The sequence below is a fragment of the Prunus avium genome, chromosome 8, assembly GCF_965620075.1.
Source record: "Prunus avium chromosome 8, drPruAviu1.hap1.1, whole genome shotgun sequence".
In the NCBI taxonomy this organism is placed as follows: Eukaryota; Viridiplantae; Streptophyta; class Magnoliopsida; order Rosales; family Rosaceae; genus Prunus; species Prunus avium.
This window is the reverse complement of record NC_142291.1, coordinates 6,500,276-6,521,503: the sequence shown is the minus strand read 5'-3', so window position 1 is coordinate 6,521,503 and position 21,228 is coordinate 6,500,276. Positions and strand designations below refer to the sequence as shown.

General features: G+C 36.5%; 1 protein-coding gene across 1 annotated transcript; it reads left to right on the top strand.

The window, feature by feature from the left end:
* Positions 1–9,417: 9,417 nt before the first annotated feature.
* Positions 9,418–13,709, top strand: LOC110764649 (cyanogenic beta-glucosidase-like). The gene is made up of 13 exons (XM_088246332.1): positions 9,418–9,648; positions 9,805–9,874; positions 10,403–10,461; positions 10,584–10,659; positions 10,796–10,873; positions 10,976–11,063; positions 11,159–11,414; positions 11,566–11,681; positions 12,343–12,566; positions 12,654–12,685; positions 12,810–12,912; positions 13,079–13,187; positions 13,307–13,709. The coding sequence occupies exons 1-13, from the start codon at positions 9,418–9,420 to the stop codon at positions 13,548–13,550; spliced, it is 1,686 nt and encodes a 561-aa protein (XP_088102458.1). The 3' UTR covers positions 13,551–13,709.
* Positions 13,710–21,228: the final 7,519 nt, after the last annotated feature.

The window sequence follows — 21,228 nt, the reverse complement described above, 5'->3', positions numbered from 1 at the left end:
CAAAGCACATGGATGAATGTATGGGATATGCATGCATGGTCATTAATTGATGGCTGAAAAGGAGAAGGAAAATAGGGGAGCTGCACATGCTTTCAGCGCCTTGGGTTTCCTCTTTAGTGGAGGAATAGTTTTTGTATTAATAATGTCTTTGGTGGGAGACAAGGTGTAATGATGGGGAGGTTATTTGATCAACATCATTATGGTTTCTTTAGCATGCACGTGGGCTGTTTTTTGGGAGTTGAAAATCAGCCTTTCTTTTATGGTTTTTTTTACCAACATAATAGTTACCAAATTTGCAGGCAACCAGAGCTTCCTCCCTGCTTAGGATGGTGAAACTTACAAGAAGTGCCAAATTTGCAAGACCCTCTCCTCAGATAATACTGCCACTAAAGAATCACAGCACATCTTATCCGGAAAAAAAAAAATTCACAACACAATCAAACAAAGGAGATTCACAAACTTTCAAGGACTATCAAGATCTGCTACTTTTTCTACCATCAATCTGTACAATTACCTTACTTAAGATGGTTGAAAATTTATCAAAATCGTGAACTAGATACAATGAACCAACAACAATATACCCATTTTTTCAGAACAAATACAGAAAAATTAATCAAGAAACATTTAAAGAAAAAACAAATTGGCATTTAGGAATTGATACAAACCATGAGTGAGAGGGTTACTGGAACGAAGAGGGAGAAAGTAGACAAACCAACCTAGATTCTGCAAAAATAAAAATAAAACTTGAAACCCAAATACGAAATAAGAGATTGAATTCTTGAAATGGATACTTACAAAGCAATCATACTTCTTCTTGGAGCATGTAGCCACACAGAGAGAGAGAGAGAGAGAGAGAGAGAGAGAGAGAGAGAGAGAGAGAGAGAGAGAGAGAGAGAGAGAGAGAGAGAGAGAGAGAGAGAGAGAGAGAGAGAGAGATGAGGAGAGGGAGAGCAGATAGTGGGTGTGGGAATTTTAAGGTTTGGGTCTGGAAAAGATATAAGGAGAGAGGAGGAGGGAAGTGGTTTCAATTTGGGGCTGAAAAGAGAAAAGAAGCGTCAATTTTTTTAGGATGAGGGGAACAAGATGGGTAGCGCGAAAATAGAATTTCGCCCAAAAAAAAGAGCGGCAGCGAAAAAAAAGGGAGGAGAAATCAATGTCCAAGACTCTGTCACGTGTCAGTCTATTATATTTCATATTATTTCTCTACAATTTAATTTCTAAAATTCATAATAAATAACTCTGCCACGTGTTACGTTTGTTATATTTTAATCATATTTTGTTGTAAAATTGTTTAAAATATTAAAATAAATGGAAAAATTACCAAAAAAAAAATTACATACATATTTCTCAACATCAATACTTCATATCCCAAGTCCAAAAAGTGGTTTACAAAGTATTGATCACTACTTTACAACAACTTTTCCTCTAATTATTACTTCAAATTTCCCAAAGTCAAAATCTTGTTTTCACACCTCATAGTTTAAGTTTCAAAAATCACAATCACCATAAATTCTCACAAACTCATTATGACATTTTCTTTATCTTTTAAGCTTTAAAATATAATTTTTACACATAAAAAAATTCAAATAGTTTATCAAAGTTTCAATTTTCTTCCTCTTGCAGCACCACATGTCATCATATGTTCTTTTTTTTTGTTTAACTGACAAAATTCACAAAAAATGATTTTAAAAAACACAGTAAATTTTCTCCCTATATTTTCGAGTATTATTTGAAGATAATCATGTTTTGGAAAGTGTAGAGTGTCATAAATGTAATTTTACTTAATTTTCTCCCTAGATTCTCCTTAGTAAAAATGTAAAGTGTCATAAATGACTCAAAAGATTATCAACAGTTTATCATGTTTTGGAATTTTAATATACATATTATGTCACAAACACTGATATGATTTGATTTTAATCTCTTGTTGTGCCACGTGTAATATGATTATGATTATATTTGTTTTCATAAAATTCATAATTCCCTTGTTTTTTTGTTAGCATATGAAGAATCCTATGACTTATGAGTTGTCATCATGTGAAACACCAAGACCAAACATAAGTCCCTACACTTGACCAAACCTTTCCCTCCTTAATTCATGGAGGACACTTTCCCTACACCTTTTCTCCTTGTCTCATGGAATACTTATTTCATGGAAGACTTTCTCTCCTTGTCTAATGGAGACCTTGTTTCATGGAGGAATCCCAGGTAGAAGTTGTGTAATTAATGTCAGGCAACACTTGTATAAATGTATCATGAGAAATAGAAAGTAATAACAAGAAAGAAAACCAGAAAACATCTTTGTGCTGTTCTCATTCTCGACATTTCTCACTTGTTCTGTCGAAACCAGAAACCTTTCTTATGATACCTTTGTGATACTCTCCTGATACTATTTTGACATTTTTTAGGGTGGGGCATGTGCCAGATATATCCCTAAAACCCCACACAAATCTCTCCAACTCCTCCTCTTCTCCGCCTTCTTCTTTGCTCTTCGGAAAATCCAATCTTCTAAACAATGTTTTGATACAGTGATGTTGAATATGTGTTGTAGGGTGCATAACGATAACCATAATGATACATAATCCCCATAGACAGCCTGAAATATGCAACAAGCATGATACACAATGATGCCATGATACAAAAGAGTTTCTGAGTGAATATTATCCTGCTTTTAGTGCATATAGATCATACAGCTTCAACGCATCCTCAAGGGAATCAAATTCAAGTCCTAGTTTTGGTTTGAACTCCACACTAACTTCCTGTTTCACCTCTGCTTCAGACTCCATTTCACAATTCTTGCAATTTAACCTTGAAAATCATATCATCATCATAATAATATTGCCACATGCGTTTAAAGAGAATTCAAATGTATATTAACCACAATACTATAAACACAGAAATATCAAAATTTCAACAAATATCAAATAGACTATCAAACATTAGTAAATAATCGAGTCTGAAACGAAATAAGCTATGAACCATTAGTGAATGCACGTGCTTCACCTACGAAGCTGTTTGGAGTCACTAGTGAAACCTTAAACAACCTACATCCAAACTAGCGTAAATTATGTCCATATACTCAAATTAACAATTACTGGATATCAGTTACCTCGTAAGTGATTTTGATCTTCAAATTTTCACCAAATAACAAATAGACTATCAAACATTAGTAAATAATGAAGTCTAAAACGAAATAAGCTATGAACCATTAGTGAATACAAGTGCTATATCTACGAAGCCTTTTGGAGTTTCTAGTGAAATATTAAACAACCGACATCCAAAATAACGTAAATTATGCAAATATATTTGGTAAAAACAATTCCTCTAGGATACTGAAATTAACAATTACAAGATATTAATTACCTTATAAGTGATTTTGATCTTCAAACTTTCCACAAATATCAAATAGACTATGCAACATTATTAAATAATGGAGTCTGCAACAAAATAATCTATGAACCCATTAGTGAATATAAATGCTACACCTACGAGGTCGTTTGGAGTCTTTAGTGAAACCTTAAACAACCTATATCCAAACTAGCGTAAATTATGACCATATACTTGGTCAAAACATTTTTTCAAGTATATTGAAATTAACAAACACAGGATATCGCTTACCTTGTAATTTATTTTGAGTTTTGAAATTTCAACAAATATAATAATGTCGTCGATTTAGAGCGGAACATCTACCCCAAAAAATTCAACCTTCCTCTCCTCAACGATTCAAACTCAACTCTAGTTTCCCGTTTGCTCCAACACTTTAAACCGACAACTCTAGAACCAGAGGGTCTCAAATCCTCAAGTATTCGAAGTCAACGCTAGTTTCGACTGTGCTCAACGATTCTAACAAGGTGTCACGCTCACTAGTTTTTTGGTAACTAGATGGGTCCTCAAGGCTTCACAAGAGCGCAGAACACAATCATCAAACCAGAAAAATAAAAACAGAAATAAGAATTACAGTGCTACATGTGCTCTTCAGGATAATACCTTGCTTTGTATGCTTTGAATGACCAAACCAGAAAAATGAACAGCTGTTTTGGAGGGGGTAGATGTATGCACTGTTTTTCTTGAAATAGAATATCAAACCAGAAAAAAGAAGAAAACTATGTTCTCAGAGAGAGAGAGAGACTGAGATAGACAGACAGAGACATAGAGAGAGAGAGAACTTTTTTTGGAGGGAGATATTGTGGTCTTCAAGAGCACAATACATCTGTTTTGGAGGGAGGAGGCATCGTTCCAGTGGAACAGTTTTAGACACTTTCAGTTACAATTGCTTCTTAGCAGCCGTTGGATTTGATCCAATGGTGTTCCCATATAGAGGTTTGCAAAACGAAGTTCCCACCAGAGAATAGCCCAAAAAATAATAATAAAAAATTGAACCCTCTCTTGTTGTCGAAAGCCAGAGAAATAATCTGAATGTACTTTCTTTTTCCCTTTCACCCCACCCTCCCACACTCTAGATTTTTTGAAGTCACACAGAGATGCAATAAAAGTTATATTCCTCTCCAAAGCTATGATCACAAAGAAGAATCACATTATCATGTCTCCCTCCTTTTCTTCTCAATAATTTTGATAATGTTGCTCAAGTTTTCTGATATAAGGATCAAAAATTTGAAGTACCTAAGGCCATGCTACACATGTTAACTCAAGAACATGCAGCTTGTGGTGCCTAAGGCCCTATAATTCTTTTCAAAAAGATGAGGGCCCGTTTGGTAGATATGTGCCAGCAATTATGTATTTTGGTTGCATATCAATCAATTACATATGCATAATGCATGTATTCAAAGATAGTTTTGCCAAATTTAATCGATATGCAAAAACAATAATAATAATACTAATGCATACGGAACTTATGACCAGTAGAGTTTGAATATTTATTCCATTCAGACTTTGAATATTTGCGTATATGTGTTTAAGAGCATTGTATATCAATTTTACTATGTCCATCTTGATTGATAATTGTTAAGCACATCATTCAATTCCATTAGAACTATAAAAAAAAGTTCCGGCACAGGAAGAGAAAAAAAATATGGGGTTAGAACATGGGTGGGCACAACACACAAGTCACCAGAAAAGTTGGCTCTGATGCCAAGTCAAACAATATGGGTAGAATATTTTGCAGGTTGTATTTTATTCTCCAAAATGAGGTATTTATAATACAAAGATGTAACCCTAGTAGGGTCAAACTAGGAAACAAGATAAAATCCTAATTACACAATATTTGTACAAAAGGAAAGAAATATAGCCCTAATAAATTAGGAAAGAAATATCCTAATTACGCTAGGATCTCGCTAACATGCACTACCTGGGAGATTAACATCCACTGAACTTCAAGCACTCAGAATGAGTTTAGGTGGATAGGTGGGAGCGTAGACAGGTGGGTGGATAGGTGTTGCTGACATTTGTGTAGAGGTTTTTTATCTTTATGCATTATTTTTATACATGTGTCAAATTATAATTTGCATAAAGTAGGAGGGAAGCAATGTCTGTTTTAAAATCTTATTTCTATTACTTGCATATTATTCAACAATGTAAGAGAAAAACAATGTAAGAGAAAAACATAGTAATTCGTTCTTTTTTTCAACAAAAAAAAAAATCTGATTCTTAGTAGATAAAGATTGGTGCAGCATGTACTTTTGAAAAATATAATAATAAAAAATTGAACCCTCTCTTGGTGTTGAAAGCCATAGAAGGAATCTGAATGTACTTTCTTTTTCCGTTACGCCCCACCCTCCCACACTCCAGAATTTTTGAAGTCACACAAAGATGCAATAAAATTTATATTCCTCTCCAAAGCTGTGATAAAAAAGCGGAATCACATTATCATGTCTCCCTCCCTTTCTTCTCAATAATTTTGATAATGTTGCTCAAGTTTTCTGATATAAGGATCAAAAATTTGAAGTACCTAAGGCCATGCTACACATGTTAACTCAAGAACATGCAGCTTGTGGTGCCTAAGGCCCTATAATTCTTTTCAAAAAGATGAGGGCCCGTTTGGTAGATATGTGCCAGCAATTATGTATTTTGGTTGCATATCAATCAATTACATATGCATAATGCATGTATTCAAAGATAGTTTTGCCAAATTTAATCGATATGCAAAAACAATAATAATAACACTAATGCATACGGAACTTATGACCAGTAGAGTTTGAATATTTATTCCATTCAGACTTTGAATATTAGCGTATATGTGTTTATGAGCATTGGTATTGTTTCCACCAACTTCATTATATCAATTTTACTATGTCCATCTTGATTGATAATTGTTAAGCACATCATTCAATTCCATTAGAACTTAAAAAAAAAAGTTAATAACTAACACAGGTTTGTTGACCAAACAAAAGTTTCATAATTAAAATGCTTTGAATTGCAAAATGACCTACTAATGTAGTAGTTTAAAGAAATTGCTCTCCAAACAAGGCCTAATTACAGAATAAAATTGTGCAAAATGTTATTGGCTTTGAGTTTGTGATAATCAAAATTTAACGAACGAGCATAAATGAGTTAGTACAGTTGATCAAAACAGTTTGTCCGCCTTTTTATAATCGAGTTTTATCTGCTCCTATACTTTAAATATTGTTTTGTTGAAATAAGTCCAACGATCAAGTGAAAAAAAAACCAACAACCCGAGGCCAATACCAAGAGAAACAAGGAAATAAAAGGCAAAGAAGATAAACCATGCACAGAGTGCCATGCTTTGACAAGACAGAAGGCATTAAATTAGATCAGCATGACCGGTTTGCCCCTGCTCTTGTTCGACCCTCTCTGCCTCTTCTGTGATTTGAGTTTGATTGACCGCAGACATTAAAATATTAAAGTGTTGTTGACATATCAACATTTTCCAAAGCTGTGATCACAAAGCGGAATCACATTATCTCTTTATCGAAGGTGGGGGCACGTAGACAGGTGGGTGGATAGGTGTTGCTGACATTTGTGTAGAGGTTTTTTTTTATCTTTATGCATTGTTTTTATACATGTGTCAAATTATTATTTGCATAAAGTTGGAGGGAAGCAATGTATGTTTTAAAATCTTATTCTTCATCCCCGTTAAGCTTTTTCCCCTCATTCCCACTTTCATACCTTCAATATTCATATGACTCTCCATTTGGATGCGGGAAAATAACTCGAAATTTAGTTAAAAGTCAGGAATTTAAGAGGAGAAATTGATAATTCCCTTGTTTGGCAACTTAAGCGCGAAATTTATTAATCGATGAGCGGAAAAAGTTTTGAAAATTTGGGTATCAAATTCCCGAGTTTAATTTCCACCAAAATAGACATCATTTCACAATTTCCACATTTTCATTTACAAAATTCGACATATATAAATCGAAACACTAAAATCTTCTTTCCACCTGTGTGTGCTGCTGCTTCTCCTTGGCTTTGCATTGGCTAATACCAATGCTTCCAGGACAGATCCACCCGTTGTTTGTGAAACTCTCAACTGGACCAATTTTGATATTCTGTTTCCGGGGTTCACATTTGGCACAGCATCAGCATCGTACCAAGTCAGTGCCTTCTGAGGGCTTAATTAATGTTACTCCTTAATTTGGTTTAATTTTATTTCAGTTTCAGATCATCTAGCATGTCCCATTCATACATATAGGCATCTTCATTCGGTATATCGTGTTATATAATTTATATTTGTATATACAATTCAGGTAGAAGGTGCTGCAAACGAAGATGGTAGAGGACCAAGCGTATGGGATGCCTTCACCCACGACCATCCAGGTCTGTTGAATCAAACAATCAATTAGTTTTTTTTTAAAATTGATGACCAGCTACTTCATTTCAAAGGCTATTATATAGAGCGAATTCATTTTGTTTTAAGTTTTTAAAAGTTCTCAGTGGAAACTGCGTAGAAATATATGTCGTTCTCAAGTTTGTGTGGATAAGTGCCTTAAACAACTAAAAAATGGAGGTACTGTTGAATATTTTTTAAACACGACGCACACAAATAAAAAAGCGTCGTCTTTTTAAATCAAATCAGAAATCAATCCCACAAATCAAGGGATTCAGATTGAGGATTCCAAACCAAGGCCCAATTCTTTGCCTATAAATACCAGGCTCATATTCAGAAGAAAGGGGCTGGGAAAAGAAGGCTTAGACACCCAAGCACTCAGAAGAAACAGAAAACTCTCCGCATTCTTCACCTCACTTCGTAAGAGTCATCAAGCACAACAAATACGTGCCGGTTCCTCCACCCTAGAAAAATCCAAACACCCAAACAAGCCTTGTGCTACTTGTTTGATCAAGATCAAGTCTCTACGACCCTTGTATCAAACACAACTTTTCTTTAAACACTTTGGAGATCGAATCAGAGGATTCAATACAGAGATTGTAACCCTAAATTTCATTAATACAAATATTATTTTGTACACGTGTTCTTGTCTCATTTGTCGCAGGAAATTCGTGTTTACAAATTTGGTGAAGATCCTTACTCGCGGGGAAAATTGTCATCCCTACTTAAGACTATTGCGTACTTGTGTTAATTTACAAAGATTGCCGATTACCTCACACTTAGAAGAATAATAATAATAATTTAATTTAACAGTGTAAATTTTAATAAAAATTTGTAGGAACACCTATTTTCGGCAACCAATAAAATGGGGGCACTTGAAAAAAGAAATATTCCATAGATTAATTAATTGTGCTAATTAAATCCTATTTAATTAGGCAATTATATTTTATTTAATATAGGAATATCTCCCCCAATCATTATAGCTCTCTCATGGAAATCCCTTCTCATCGTCAGGTTATATGTAACGTGTGGAGATTGCACAAAGGAGGCGATCTGAAAATTAGTTAGCAGAAGTCAATTGCATGCATTGAGCCAACGCTTCAATAAATCATTAATTCTTAATTAATAGCATCGCTGATCCACAGATCCACAGAAGTTTCAAATTGCTCACAGTAGTGCAGAAGCACTGTTATAGTTTTCTTCATTGTTGTTGACAAGTTTGGTGATGAACAGCTCTTGAAAATATATTTCAAGTCGTTTAATTTAGTCATTTTAGCATGGAACGTTCTTGATTATAATACTTTATGATACTCTATTAGAATATGATTATCCAACTCAAAATTGATTAGCAATGAGTGAGATTCACACTCTCAATCTTAACGTCTATTTTGAATCGAAGATCAACTATTGATGAGAGATAAATACTTTCTAAGGAACCAATGAGCAAGAGTTCACCCATAAAGATGAGCAAGAGCTTCCAGGAGAGACAGCATAAAGGAGGAAAAAAGAAAAAGAAAAAAAAGGGATTCCATATTGAATGATATCGTGATGTGTCTGTCCCCCTACTTTAGCTTTAAAGCCCGCTTGACTTTACAAAAAAGAAAGGAAAAATAAATAAAAACGTTTTTGATTTATTATTTTCACGTGTAGAAGTTACGTACTCCCTCTATATAAAGCCCATGCAATATAGCAGGAAGAGAAAACCTACACCAAAAACCCTCCACTCAGTTATGGCATTGCAATTCCGCTCTTTGCTCTTTTGTGTGCTGCTGCTTCTCCCTGGCCTTGCATTGGCAAATACCAATGCTGCCAGGACAGATCCACCTGTTGTTTGTGCAACTCTCAATAGGACCGATTTCGATATTCTTTTTCCGGAGTTCACATTTGGCGCAGGATCAGCATCGTACCAAGTTAGTGCCTTCTGAGAGCTTAATTAGTGCTACTCTTTAATTTGGTTTAATTTGATTTCAGTTTCAGATCATCTAGCATGTCCCATGCATGCATATAGGCATCTTCATTCGATATATCGTGTTATATATATATATATATTTGTATGTGCAATTCAGGTAGAAGGTGCTGCAAACGAAGATGGTAAAGGACCGAGCGTATGGGATACCTTCACCCACGACCATCCAGGTCTGTTGAATCAAACAATCGATTAGTTTTTATATTTATTGAACAATCAATTAGTTAAATTGATGACCAGCTACTTCATTTCAAAAGCTATTATATAGAGCGAATTCATTTTGTTTTAAGTTTTTAAATTGGCTCAGTGGGAACTGCGTAGAAATATATGCCGTTCTCAAGTTTGTGTGAGTCAAAACTACGATCTTACCCATCAAAGTTGTAAAAAATTGAAGAAGGCCTTGACATTTAATAAGTGTAACTGTGAAAAATAAAATTCAAAGTTTTTAATGCACTAAAGATATTGTGTAAAATATAAGAGGAATGACACATCGCATGAAAAGAAATAAGAAGTTCCAACATCATTCTCCTCTTTAAATATTTAGATAGCTAAATTCCTTTGTGTTTTTATTTACTAATGGTCATGTAGTATGCATATATTTGGTCTACAAACACGCGTGCACACAAACACACATACTAGTTGATATGACTTCCGTGAACTTTATGCTTAATTAAAATCATAAATTTGGTTAATTGCAGAAAAGATCGCTGATGGCAGCAATGGAGATGTTGCTGTTGATCAATATCACCGCTATAAAGTTTGAAAATCACAAAATTTTATTATGTAGCTTATATATTTGAATTGAGCACACGACATTAAAGATGAGATCCTTAATTTTTAGCTTCTTTCCTATAATGTGCATCTTTTGTGTAATTACAGGAAGATGTGGCAATGATGAAGGATATGGGGTTGGATTCTTATAGGTTCTCTATCTCATGGTCTAGAATATTACCAAGTAAGTTGATAATCCGTATCAACATATTTTATTGCGACCCAATCACTTTATAGTTTAACATATTTTATTCAATTTAATGTCTATTTCTCCATACCTATTGGCTTATATTTTCTTATTTTGTTTTAATTATTATTAGTGGGAACACTAAGCGGTGGAATTAACAAGAAAGGAATCGAATACTACAATAATCTCACCAATGAACTCCTACGCAACGGTGATACAACTACCAATCTCAATCCTCCTAACATATAATAACAGTACATGCACTTATATAATCAAAGTTTTAATTTTCTTTTACTGGTCATGCGATATATAGGTATAAAGCCATTCGTGACACTCTTTCACTGGGATGTCCCCCAAGCCTTAGTTGACGAATATGGTGGTTTTTTAAATCGTCGTATTGTGTAAGTGAACAAATTTTATCCTCTGTATAATATTTCAGGTAATTATAAAAATACTACTATATATAACAAATATGATTTTAAATGTGCATACACAGCGATGATTTTAAAGCATACGCAGAACTTTGTTATAAGGAATTTGGTGATCGAGTAAAGCTTTGGACCACACTTAATGAGCCATATGGCCTTAGTTTCCATGGTTATGCAATTGGGGGCCATGCACCAGGACGATGCTCATCTTGGTATGACTCAACCTGCCTTGGGGGAGATTCGGCTAAGGAGCCATATTTGGTGACACACAACCTACTCCTTGCTCATGCCGCTGCTGTAAAATTATATAAGGAAGAGTTTCAGGTACTTTAATTAATTTTTTCTTTTTAAAGAATATTGGGGTCCTACGAGTAATTACGTACTATTAAATAACATCATAATATTAAGAAAAACAATGGTTGTAATTTTTGTATGGCTCTAAATCAACCAATAAATATTGATCTTTATGGAGCAGGCATCTCAAAATGGTGTGATAGGAATAACACATGTAACACGCTGGTTTGAGCCCGCTTCGGAGTCACAGGAAGATAAAGATGCTGCATTTCAAGCTATGGATTTTTTGTATGGATGGTAAGTATATTATTAATATATATCAACTCTTTTTCTTTTTTTTGTTGAAAATTTTTAAGATTGCATTCAGGATTCAGCCAAAAAAGTCAATACAAACTAGCCACAAATGATCATTACAATAACGGAGTGATTTAACATCAAAATGAAGATCTGGTGTGCCTCCACTAACAATCACACATGATCGAAGAAACTCTAGCATATGCATTCCAACTAAGATTGCAAACTCAAAACAACTAAAAAGAGCTTGAAAAAACTAAGCCATAACAATACAAATAAAACTCTAACAAAAGAGAAGTGGAAAGCTCTGAGAAAATAGATGTGAAAAACTCACAAAAGGAGAGTTGAAAACTACATAGAAAACCCAAGGATTCTCTGCGACTTATTCCAAACATGAAGAAACCACAAAAAGAATGGTGGTAGAGATCCGATATCAAAACACAGGTGGAGATCCGACTCCAACGCATTCGCCTATGATGACTGGAGGAAAATCATAACAAAAGGAAGAAAAATAGGGAAAACCTTATGTCTCATTTAAATGAATTCACCTAAACCCTATATCAACTCATTTAAATGCTTTATTTATGAATAACATCAGCTAGCTAGCTAATAGTACTTTATATAATATTATAAGGTCACGTTTGGAATTTTCATATTTTCATAGGTATATGGATCCATTGACAAGAGGTGACTATCCACAATGCATGCGATCTATTCTTAAAGAAAGATTACCGAGTTTCACGGAAGAAGAATCCAAGTCACTGATTGGCTCATATGATTTTATTGGAGTTAACTACTATATTTCTAGTTATGCAAAAGCTTACCCTGCGAATTATACTATACCTACGCCTCCAAGCTTCGTAACAGATCCTTACGTTAATATTACAAGTGAGTACAAATAGAAAACTTCAAGTAATTAATTGAGTTCTTAGAATAATTAGATACTAATATTCATATTCATATATGTTGTGGCAGCTGAGCTTGATGGCGTCCCCATTGGTCCACGGGTACGCATCAAATTATTTACTTAAGCTATTGGCATTTTGACAATTAATACCTATGCATATCTTTTGTTTTCCACACATATATATAACTCCTTACAATCTCACTAATCTTTAAATGGGATTGCAGCCTGCACAAGACTGGTTGTATGTATACCCAAAAGGACTTTACGAAGTTTTGCTCTACACAAAGGAAAAGTATAATAATCCAGTTATATACATTACTGAGAATGGTAACCAATACTTTTAAACATTAATTAATTGCATCATCAATGTTTCACATTTATGTATAATGGTCTAAAATACAATTAAGTGTTGTAAACTCTAAATCTAAAATTAAATGCACATTTCTTTTTTACATAAAAAAAAGTATTCATATTAGACGGGATTATATTGCAGGCGTGAATGAGTTAAATATTCCCAATTTTCCACTTGAGCGAGGCCTTGATGATTCCAATAGAGTTTACTTCCACTATCATCACCTCTGTTACCTCCAAGCAGCAATGAAGTAAGTTTGTCAACAAATTAATTAAGGCTATATATGTATGGTCTAGCCTTCTTACATTTCCTTTATTTAATCACTATATTGACTCGAATACAATCCTTTTTGTTTCCTTGTGTTTGCAGAAAGGGTGTTAATGTGCAGGGATACTTTGCATGGTCATTTACAGACAGTTTTGAATGGAGCTCAGGATACACTATTCGATTTGGTGTCAACTATGTTGATTACGACAATGGACTGAAAAGACACTCAAAACTCTCGGCGCAATGGTTCAAAAGTTTCCTCCAGGGATCCTCAGGTAGTACCAAAAAAATTCGAACATTTGGGAACAATAATGCAACGGCTACCAAATTTGTGTATCAAATTTGAATCCCATATGATGAATAAAGTACAACGCGGCTCCTTCGCAGTTGTTGCACAAGTTGCTTTTCATGTTGTACGTTTTTTGTTTGACTCTTTCTGAGTTGGAATAAGTTGTAGCAACTCATTATGAGTTAGCTATCTCTCCTTATGAGAGTTTAGTTTTAATTTTACTTGATGTGCTTGGTATATCCAAGTTTATTGGCTTTATGTGATGGAGGTGCTTTGGCCGTTTATGGATGTGGTTGGAGGGATACCTTATTGTCTGGATGTTGTTGGTGTATTCCTCATGTGTTTCTATTAGTCCTTGTGGCTAGTGACCCTTTGTGGCTAAATTATGAATGTAATTTCCTCTAGATTAAAAACTGATGAAATAAAATAAAAACTAAAATTAATGAATGTTGAGCCCTTACCGAAATATTTGCTACTTTTACTAGTTTGTTTTAAGTTGAAATTAACTTCTTATTTTTTTTATTTTTTTTATAAAAAAATTTGTCAAAGAGAAACTTCATTGCATAAACTTCAATGGTACAATCAAAGATATCAACAAGACATCTAAAGTACCAATTCCAAGAGGGCAACAAACTAACACGCTAAAAGCAAAACGAAACTGGATAAAAGCTGCACTAAAACTACTATCCCACATAACCATAATCCCAAACAAAGCCCACAAACCTTACATAACTAAAACCCTAAAACAACCCATGAGCCCTACCTCCACCTGAAGAAGCGCTGTCGCAGCTACACCCACCAAAGTTTGATAAACGAGCCAAACCATGCATTTTTATTGGTTATCCACCTTCTCAAAAGGCTTACAAAATTTAAAATCTTCACACTAAAAAGGTTTATACTTCACGTGATGTCACTTTCTATGAAACTGTATTTCCTTACAATTTGTCCCACACAAATACCATGCCCAACGTCTTACCTCTTCCTATCCCAGAATTTGAGCCTTCTGACCTTCCTACAGCTTCTGCATCTACACAATCTCTTAACCCCATTATAGAGACCACACCTTCTCCATCTCAAGTTACCACCCCTTCCTCCCCAATAACACCTACTTCTTCTCTCCCTCCTATTCTGTCATCCTCTCCTCCATCTTCACCAACACCATCTGACTCTACTTCTCTTCCTCCTCGCCACCGAAAGCCACTAGAGGTTATATTAGTGACTACCACTGCTACCAATCTCAAGTTCATCTTCCCTCTTCCACTCCGGTTCAACACGGCACTAGGTACCCTTTTTCCCATTATTTATCTTATGACAAATTATATATTAAACACCAAAGTTTTCTTGCTTCTATTACTATCATTGTTGAGCCTAACACTTTTGATGAAGCCACTAAATATCTTGAATGGCGTAAAGCTATGCAAATTGAACTTGCTGCCTTGGAAGCTAATCATACATGGACCCTCATGGCCTTGCTTGCTCATAAAAAAGCCATTGGCTACAAGTGAGTCTGTAAAATCAATGGGCATTCTAATGGAACAATTGAACGATGCAAAGCTCACCTCATTGCCAAGGGATATACACAAATGGAAAGGATTGATTATCATGAAACTTTGTCTCATGTTGCCAAGCTTTACCACTGTTCATGTTTTACTTGATACAAATTCATAAATTTAATTACTATAAATTTAACACCTACTTCTTTTCTCCCTCCTATTCTATCATCCTCTCCTCCATCTTCACCAACACCATCTGACTCTACTTCTCTTCGTCCTAGCCACCGAAAGCCACCAGAGGTTATCTTAGTGACTACCATGCTACCAGTCTCAAGTTCATCTTCCCTCTTCCACTCCAGTTCAACACGGCACCACAGTGGTGAAGCCAGGATTTCATGTGTCTGGGGGCCTTTCACAAAATATAAATATTAAAAATTTCGAACTAGACATCAAAACATCAAAAATCATATTGTCTATATTGTCTATTCATTACAATCATAATTGTCCTCGATGAGTTTTCATATTTTGAAATCGTTGCATAACAACCTCGTCATCTATACTATTAAAAATGTCTTTCTCAATATAAGCAACCAAGCAATCATTCATCCACAAATCCCCCATTCGATTGCGTAACCGATTCTTCACAATATTCATAGCAGAAAATACTCGCTCTACACTTGCAGTCGCAACAGGTAGGATTAGTGCTAGTGTCAGAAGCAAGTAGACTAAAGGGTAGACCAAAAATCGCAAATAACAAATATTCAGAGATCTAGAAATGGGACAAAATATTCAACGGTTATAAATGAAAACGTTTGCGCGACAAAGATTTGCGCGACGAAGATATATTCGTCGCCCTATGATGTTTTGCGCGACCAAAAAATCAATACGTCGCGCACAATAAATAGCGGGAAAACAAACAGTGTTCCAGATGTTTCGCGCCACAACTTGGCGCAACGAAAGAGTAAATTAGTCGCACAAGGTGTCCATCGTGGCTGCGTGCATGTCAAACTGGGCTTGTGCGCGACGGAAATTCTCTATTGCGCGACTAACATCATGTGCGACGAAACGATTGTTTCGTCACGCAAAGGTGTGATGTCGGCACGTCTTTGCGCGCCGCGCAAGTCGATTTTGCGTGACGGAATTTGACTTGTCACTACTACATTTACCCTTTTGCGCGACGGAGAATAATTAGTCGTGCAACGAACAATCGAGTCGCTATTGTATTTGCACGACGGATAAAACAACCGTCGCGCAAAGTTCGTAAAGACTGACTTTGCGCGACAAATATATGGTTGAGTCGCGCAGAGTGCGACGAAGACCACTTTTAGTCGCGCAAACATAGCGACGGATAGTATTCGTCGCACTAATATTCGTCTCACCATAGTAAGCGCGACGATACCTGAATCGTCTCCACTCTGAAAGCGCGATGATATATTCTTCGTCGCGCAAAATTATTTGTCGCACAAATATTCGTCTCACCATAGTAAGCGCGACGATACCTGAATCGTCTCACTCCTGACATGGCGACGACACCTTATTCGTCGCGCAAACGTATTACGCGACGAGATCTACATTGTCTCACGAGAGTAATAGCGACGATATAGTATTCGTCGCGCAACAAACAGAGCGACGATTAAAACACGTCGCACTTTCGCGTCCCAAAAATATGCGTGACGGAGTTATATACTCGCGTTCACTTTCGCGCGACCAAAAATATTAGTCGCATTTTCTTTAAAGAGACGAAACATTTCGTCGCGCAAAAATAAATATATAGTTTTCAAAATTAATTTATTTATCCGTTTGTAAATGCGCGACGAAAAATGTCGTCGCGCAAAAGTATACATTTTATTTAATTTCAATTTTACCGTTTTGTTTTGTAATAAAATATATTTGAATTGTACGTTTTTTTTTTTTGCAATAAACTATATTTTATGTAGTTTAAATTTTATGTTTTTTTTGTAATAAAATAAAATTGCAATAAAAAACCATAATGAAAAGATAATATAAATTGAAATAGTTCAAGACAAAATGTTTAAAATGTAATTAAGAAAGTAAAAAACTAATTAAAAAATGTAGTAACATCTATGTTGTCATCTTGCAAATGCGGCTCGGAAGTCTAGACATCGACATGGGCAGAAGTGTGGTGGCCATGCTCTGGTTGAGGGGGCACGGAGGTCGACGAGGAACCAAAATGTGACGGGAGTGGAATGCCGGACCGAGAGATGGACTCTATAAGCTGTGACATCTGGGCATTATACGAGGCCATTTGGGAAGCCATTTGGGTCTTAAGCTCGGCCACCTCAGCTTTCAAAGCAATCACTTCAGTGTCTGATTGGGACGATGGAGGGGCTCTAGATTCCCGCCGTCTGGCATTCCCCATCCCTCGACAATATGTCCCTGGCCTCCTCCCGAGAGTCTGATCTAAGGTCTCCGTCAATATCTGAAACCCCGCATCCTGTGGAGGATCCACAACATCGAGCGGAGTATCGGGAGGAAGCTGGGAGGCAGACTCTTGAAGAACCAACTGGCTCTTCTCCGTCATCATCGCCTAACATAACATAAAATATTAATTAAAATCCTCATATAATAACCATGAACTCATGAGTAAAACAATAATTAAAATTAAAGAATACTTACATGAAGGGACTCCGCCAACTCATTCCCGGGTCGAACATAAACGTCGCCAAAGACGTCGATCTCCGGGAATTTGGACCCCCCCTTAATTGAACAAGAGAAGACAATTGTTAGTACAAAAAAAACAAATTCATATTAATTACATATTGAAATTAAAAAAAAACGATATAATTATTACCCGCCGCCGCGCTTCCATCCTATATGAGAAGGGCCTGGAACCGGAATGATGGAGAAGAGTCTTCTTGTCCCTATTGCCCTTATTTGCTTTCGCCTTCTTCTGTTATACAAAAAAAAAAACGTATTAGTTGAAAATTAAATGAAATTTTAAAAAAAGTAAATAAACATTAATAAAAAATACATGTAATAAATTTCAACTTAATATAAAAAAATTACCACATAATCGAACTCTTGAAAATGACCGCAGAGCCACTCCCAACTATCCTCCCGCCCCTCAAGCTCCTTCGGGCAACCCTCCTGAAGAGCGACCTGCGGATCATCATATGCCATAAAATGATGGTGCAGATCGCTCTTCCACTGCTTGTACCTCTCACCAAAGAGTCTGTTGACGTACGCCAACGACTCGTCGGGGAGGTTCTCTAAATTGTAGTTCGTCTACAATACATTAATGACATTCATTCATTAAGTATTAGAAATATATAAAATTTGAAAGCAAAACAATTAAAAGGCATACATACCGACATATGTTCGCGCACCACCGTCCGCATCTCGTCAGGCATGACCTTCCAAGACTTCCATTTCATCGGACAATGGGTCCGAACGACGTGACCAATGTCGTGGGCCAATGAGCTATGTTGGTCAGCCGTTGGTGCAGCTCGATGTCGCTCGTCGTATCCGATGTTGACACGACTGTTGTGAACCCGGGTGGACTTCGCCGTCTTCAACTGGCGACAAGGTCCCCGGGTGTTCCTCTTGGCTGCAAACACATATCACATGAATGTTAAATATATAATCCTAGTAAAATATTGGTCTGAAACAGCTGGAGTTGAAGGAAATCTTTACCTGGTTGTGAATCTGCTGCACCAGCAGCAGCGGACGAAGTGGTGGCAATCATGTGGGGAGGGCGATGACGCCGTCTGGCGCTAACAGGCTGCGCCACTGATGACTCAGATGTCACCGGCTCATGGGAGACCTGACGAGAAACCTGCATAACATCCACCTGTGGTGGAGCACTGACAGGTGACGTCGAAGCCGGGGGTGGCAAAGGCTGTGCACTCGTCATCGCCTTACGGGTTCTGATAAGGTTCGACATCTGCACAAAACAAGCATTTAAAGTACCTCCTGGGGCAAGAATTTATAATTTATACATAAATAAATAAATAAAAAACCTCAACAACTAATCAAGAACAAATTCAATATCAAGTAGCAATAAAGAAAGAAATCAATCAAGAAAATTTAATTGCAAAATATACTAGAATAATTTCTACCTAAATAAAAAAGAAAAACACATCATTCCATTTTGTGAAGCAAACCCAAGAACCTCAACCCCAAACAAATTCAGATTTACAAAATGAAATGGATGAATGCAATCTGAAAAATAAAACAAACCGAAGAACCACAATTCCAAAAATTTCAGATTTACAGAATTAGAAACCTAAGATTGAGTTGAGAGATGTAGTAAGAAACTAACATAATTTGCCCTTTGTACCTAATTTTCGTTTTAGACCTTATACTTTTTATTTATTTATAAAAAATTAAGGATATTAACTGTTTTTTTTCTCCATTTCCAAACCTAAATAATTTTGTGACCCCATACTAGAATAATTTCTACCTAAATAAAAAATAAAAACACAGAAAAACAGAGACTAAGCCAATACAAAAAGGAAATTGAAACATAAAATCCTAACGTCGAGAGCAGGTACCACAGTGGTGGTCTCCCCCTTCCCCCTGCTTGACAACCCAGGTTCGAAACCCCAAGGGGTTTCTTTCCTCCCAATGTAACAAAAAAAAAAAACATAAAATCCTAACCAACCATCAGACTAAGCAATTTCAACACGTACAAACTAAATTGAGAAATCGAAACAGCAAAACAAAATCACAAATGCATTAACATAATTGAAAGAAAAATAAAACATATATTATACCTTCCCACAGAGACACGCCTGGAGGAGACCGTGAGAGGAAGATGGAGATGGTGACAGAGACCGTGGGATTTCACCGTTGAGGATTTTTGCGGGATTTCACCGATGGTGGGTTCGGATTGGACAGAGAGGGAGAGAATTTGAGGTCAGTGAGGGGGAGAGGGAGAGAGGGTTTGTGGTTTGGTTAGGGGGCGTCGACGGTTGGGGGGAGTTTGGGTTGGAGAGAGAGGGAGACAATTTGAGGTCAGTGAGGGGGAGAGGGAGAGAGGGTTTGTGGTTTGGTTAGGGGGCGTCGACGGTTGGGGGGAGTTTGGGTTGGAGAGAGAGGGAGAGAATTTGAGGTCAGTGAGGGGGAAAGGGAGAGAGGGTTTGTGAACTTAGGGGGCATCGACGGTGGGCGGGGGAGTTTGGGTTGCAGAGAGAGGGAGAGAATTTGAGGTCAGTGAGGAGGAAAGGGAGACGGCTGGAGGAATGTGACGGCGTAGGTAGGCTAAGCTGGTGGTGGTCTGGACGGAAGGGCACGGCTGATGGGGATTTTCGCGGAGGAAGACAGAGTGAAACAGAGAGTCGCGTTCTGATGAAAAATATACAGGACCTTGCGCGACGTCGAATTATTCGTCGCGCAAATTCAATTTTTAACCTTGCGCGACCAACATGTAAAATAAGGTCGCGCAAAACGATACTTTAATCTTGCGCGACCAAAAAATTTACGTCGCTCAGAGTCGATATTTCAATCTTGCGCGACATAAAAGGAAACATGCGTCGCGCAAATTCGATAATTTCCGTCTTGCGCGACCAAATAACATTTAGTCGCGCATATATTTTTTAATGCGCGGGAATTGAAGCGCCACAATTTCACCGCATTGCGCGACGTAACTATGCCTGCGTCGCGCAAATCCTGAACCCTAAACCCTAAACCCTAAATGCTGAAAACTATAACATTGCGCGACGATATTATCCGTCTCGCGAAACTATTTTGCGCGATTTATTATACTTAGCGTCGCGCAAAGATATTACAACATTGCGCGACGATATTATCCGTCTCGCGAAACCATTTTGCGTGACTTATTATACTTAGCGTCACGCAAAGATATTATGCGCGACGACACGATGCGTCTCACAAACATTTTCATTTATAACCGTTAAATATATTGTCCCATTTCTGGATCTCTGAATAATTTTTATTTGCGATTTTTGGGGTATCCGATCTCACAGTATACACAAACACGTTTGACGGTTGGATCGTTGAAACGAGTTTCTTATAATGCGTATGCCATCAAAACCCAATTCATTCTCTATAACAATAGAAAGTTTGCTTATACTTTTGTTATATATACCTTTAGATTTTGTGGTATCCACTAGTGTACATCATTTTAATTGAAGATCAAATTCAATCATTGTATTTATATAGGGTCAATGAGTCTAGTTGTAAAAAATTATGAAAATCGGAATTAAAATAACCGTTAAATCATGATTTTTCATTTATAACCGTTGAAAACTTTTGTTCGT

What these genes read in the sequence shown, in the direction of transcription:
- LOC110764649 (XM_088246332.1), top strand. Translation starts at nt 9,418, where the DNA reads ATGCAATATAGCAGGAAGAGAAAACCTACACCAAAAACCCTCCACTCA. An exon ending in ATGGTCTAGAATATTACCAA is followed by an intron (nt 10,660 to 10,795) that starts GTAAGTTGATAA and finishes AATTATTATTAG; the next exon opens with TGGGAACACTAAGCGGTGGA. An exon ending in TATATACATTACTGAGAATG is followed by an intron (nt 12,913 to 13,078) that starts GTAACCAATACT and finishes ATTATATTGCAG; the next exon opens with GCGTGAATGAGTTAAATATT.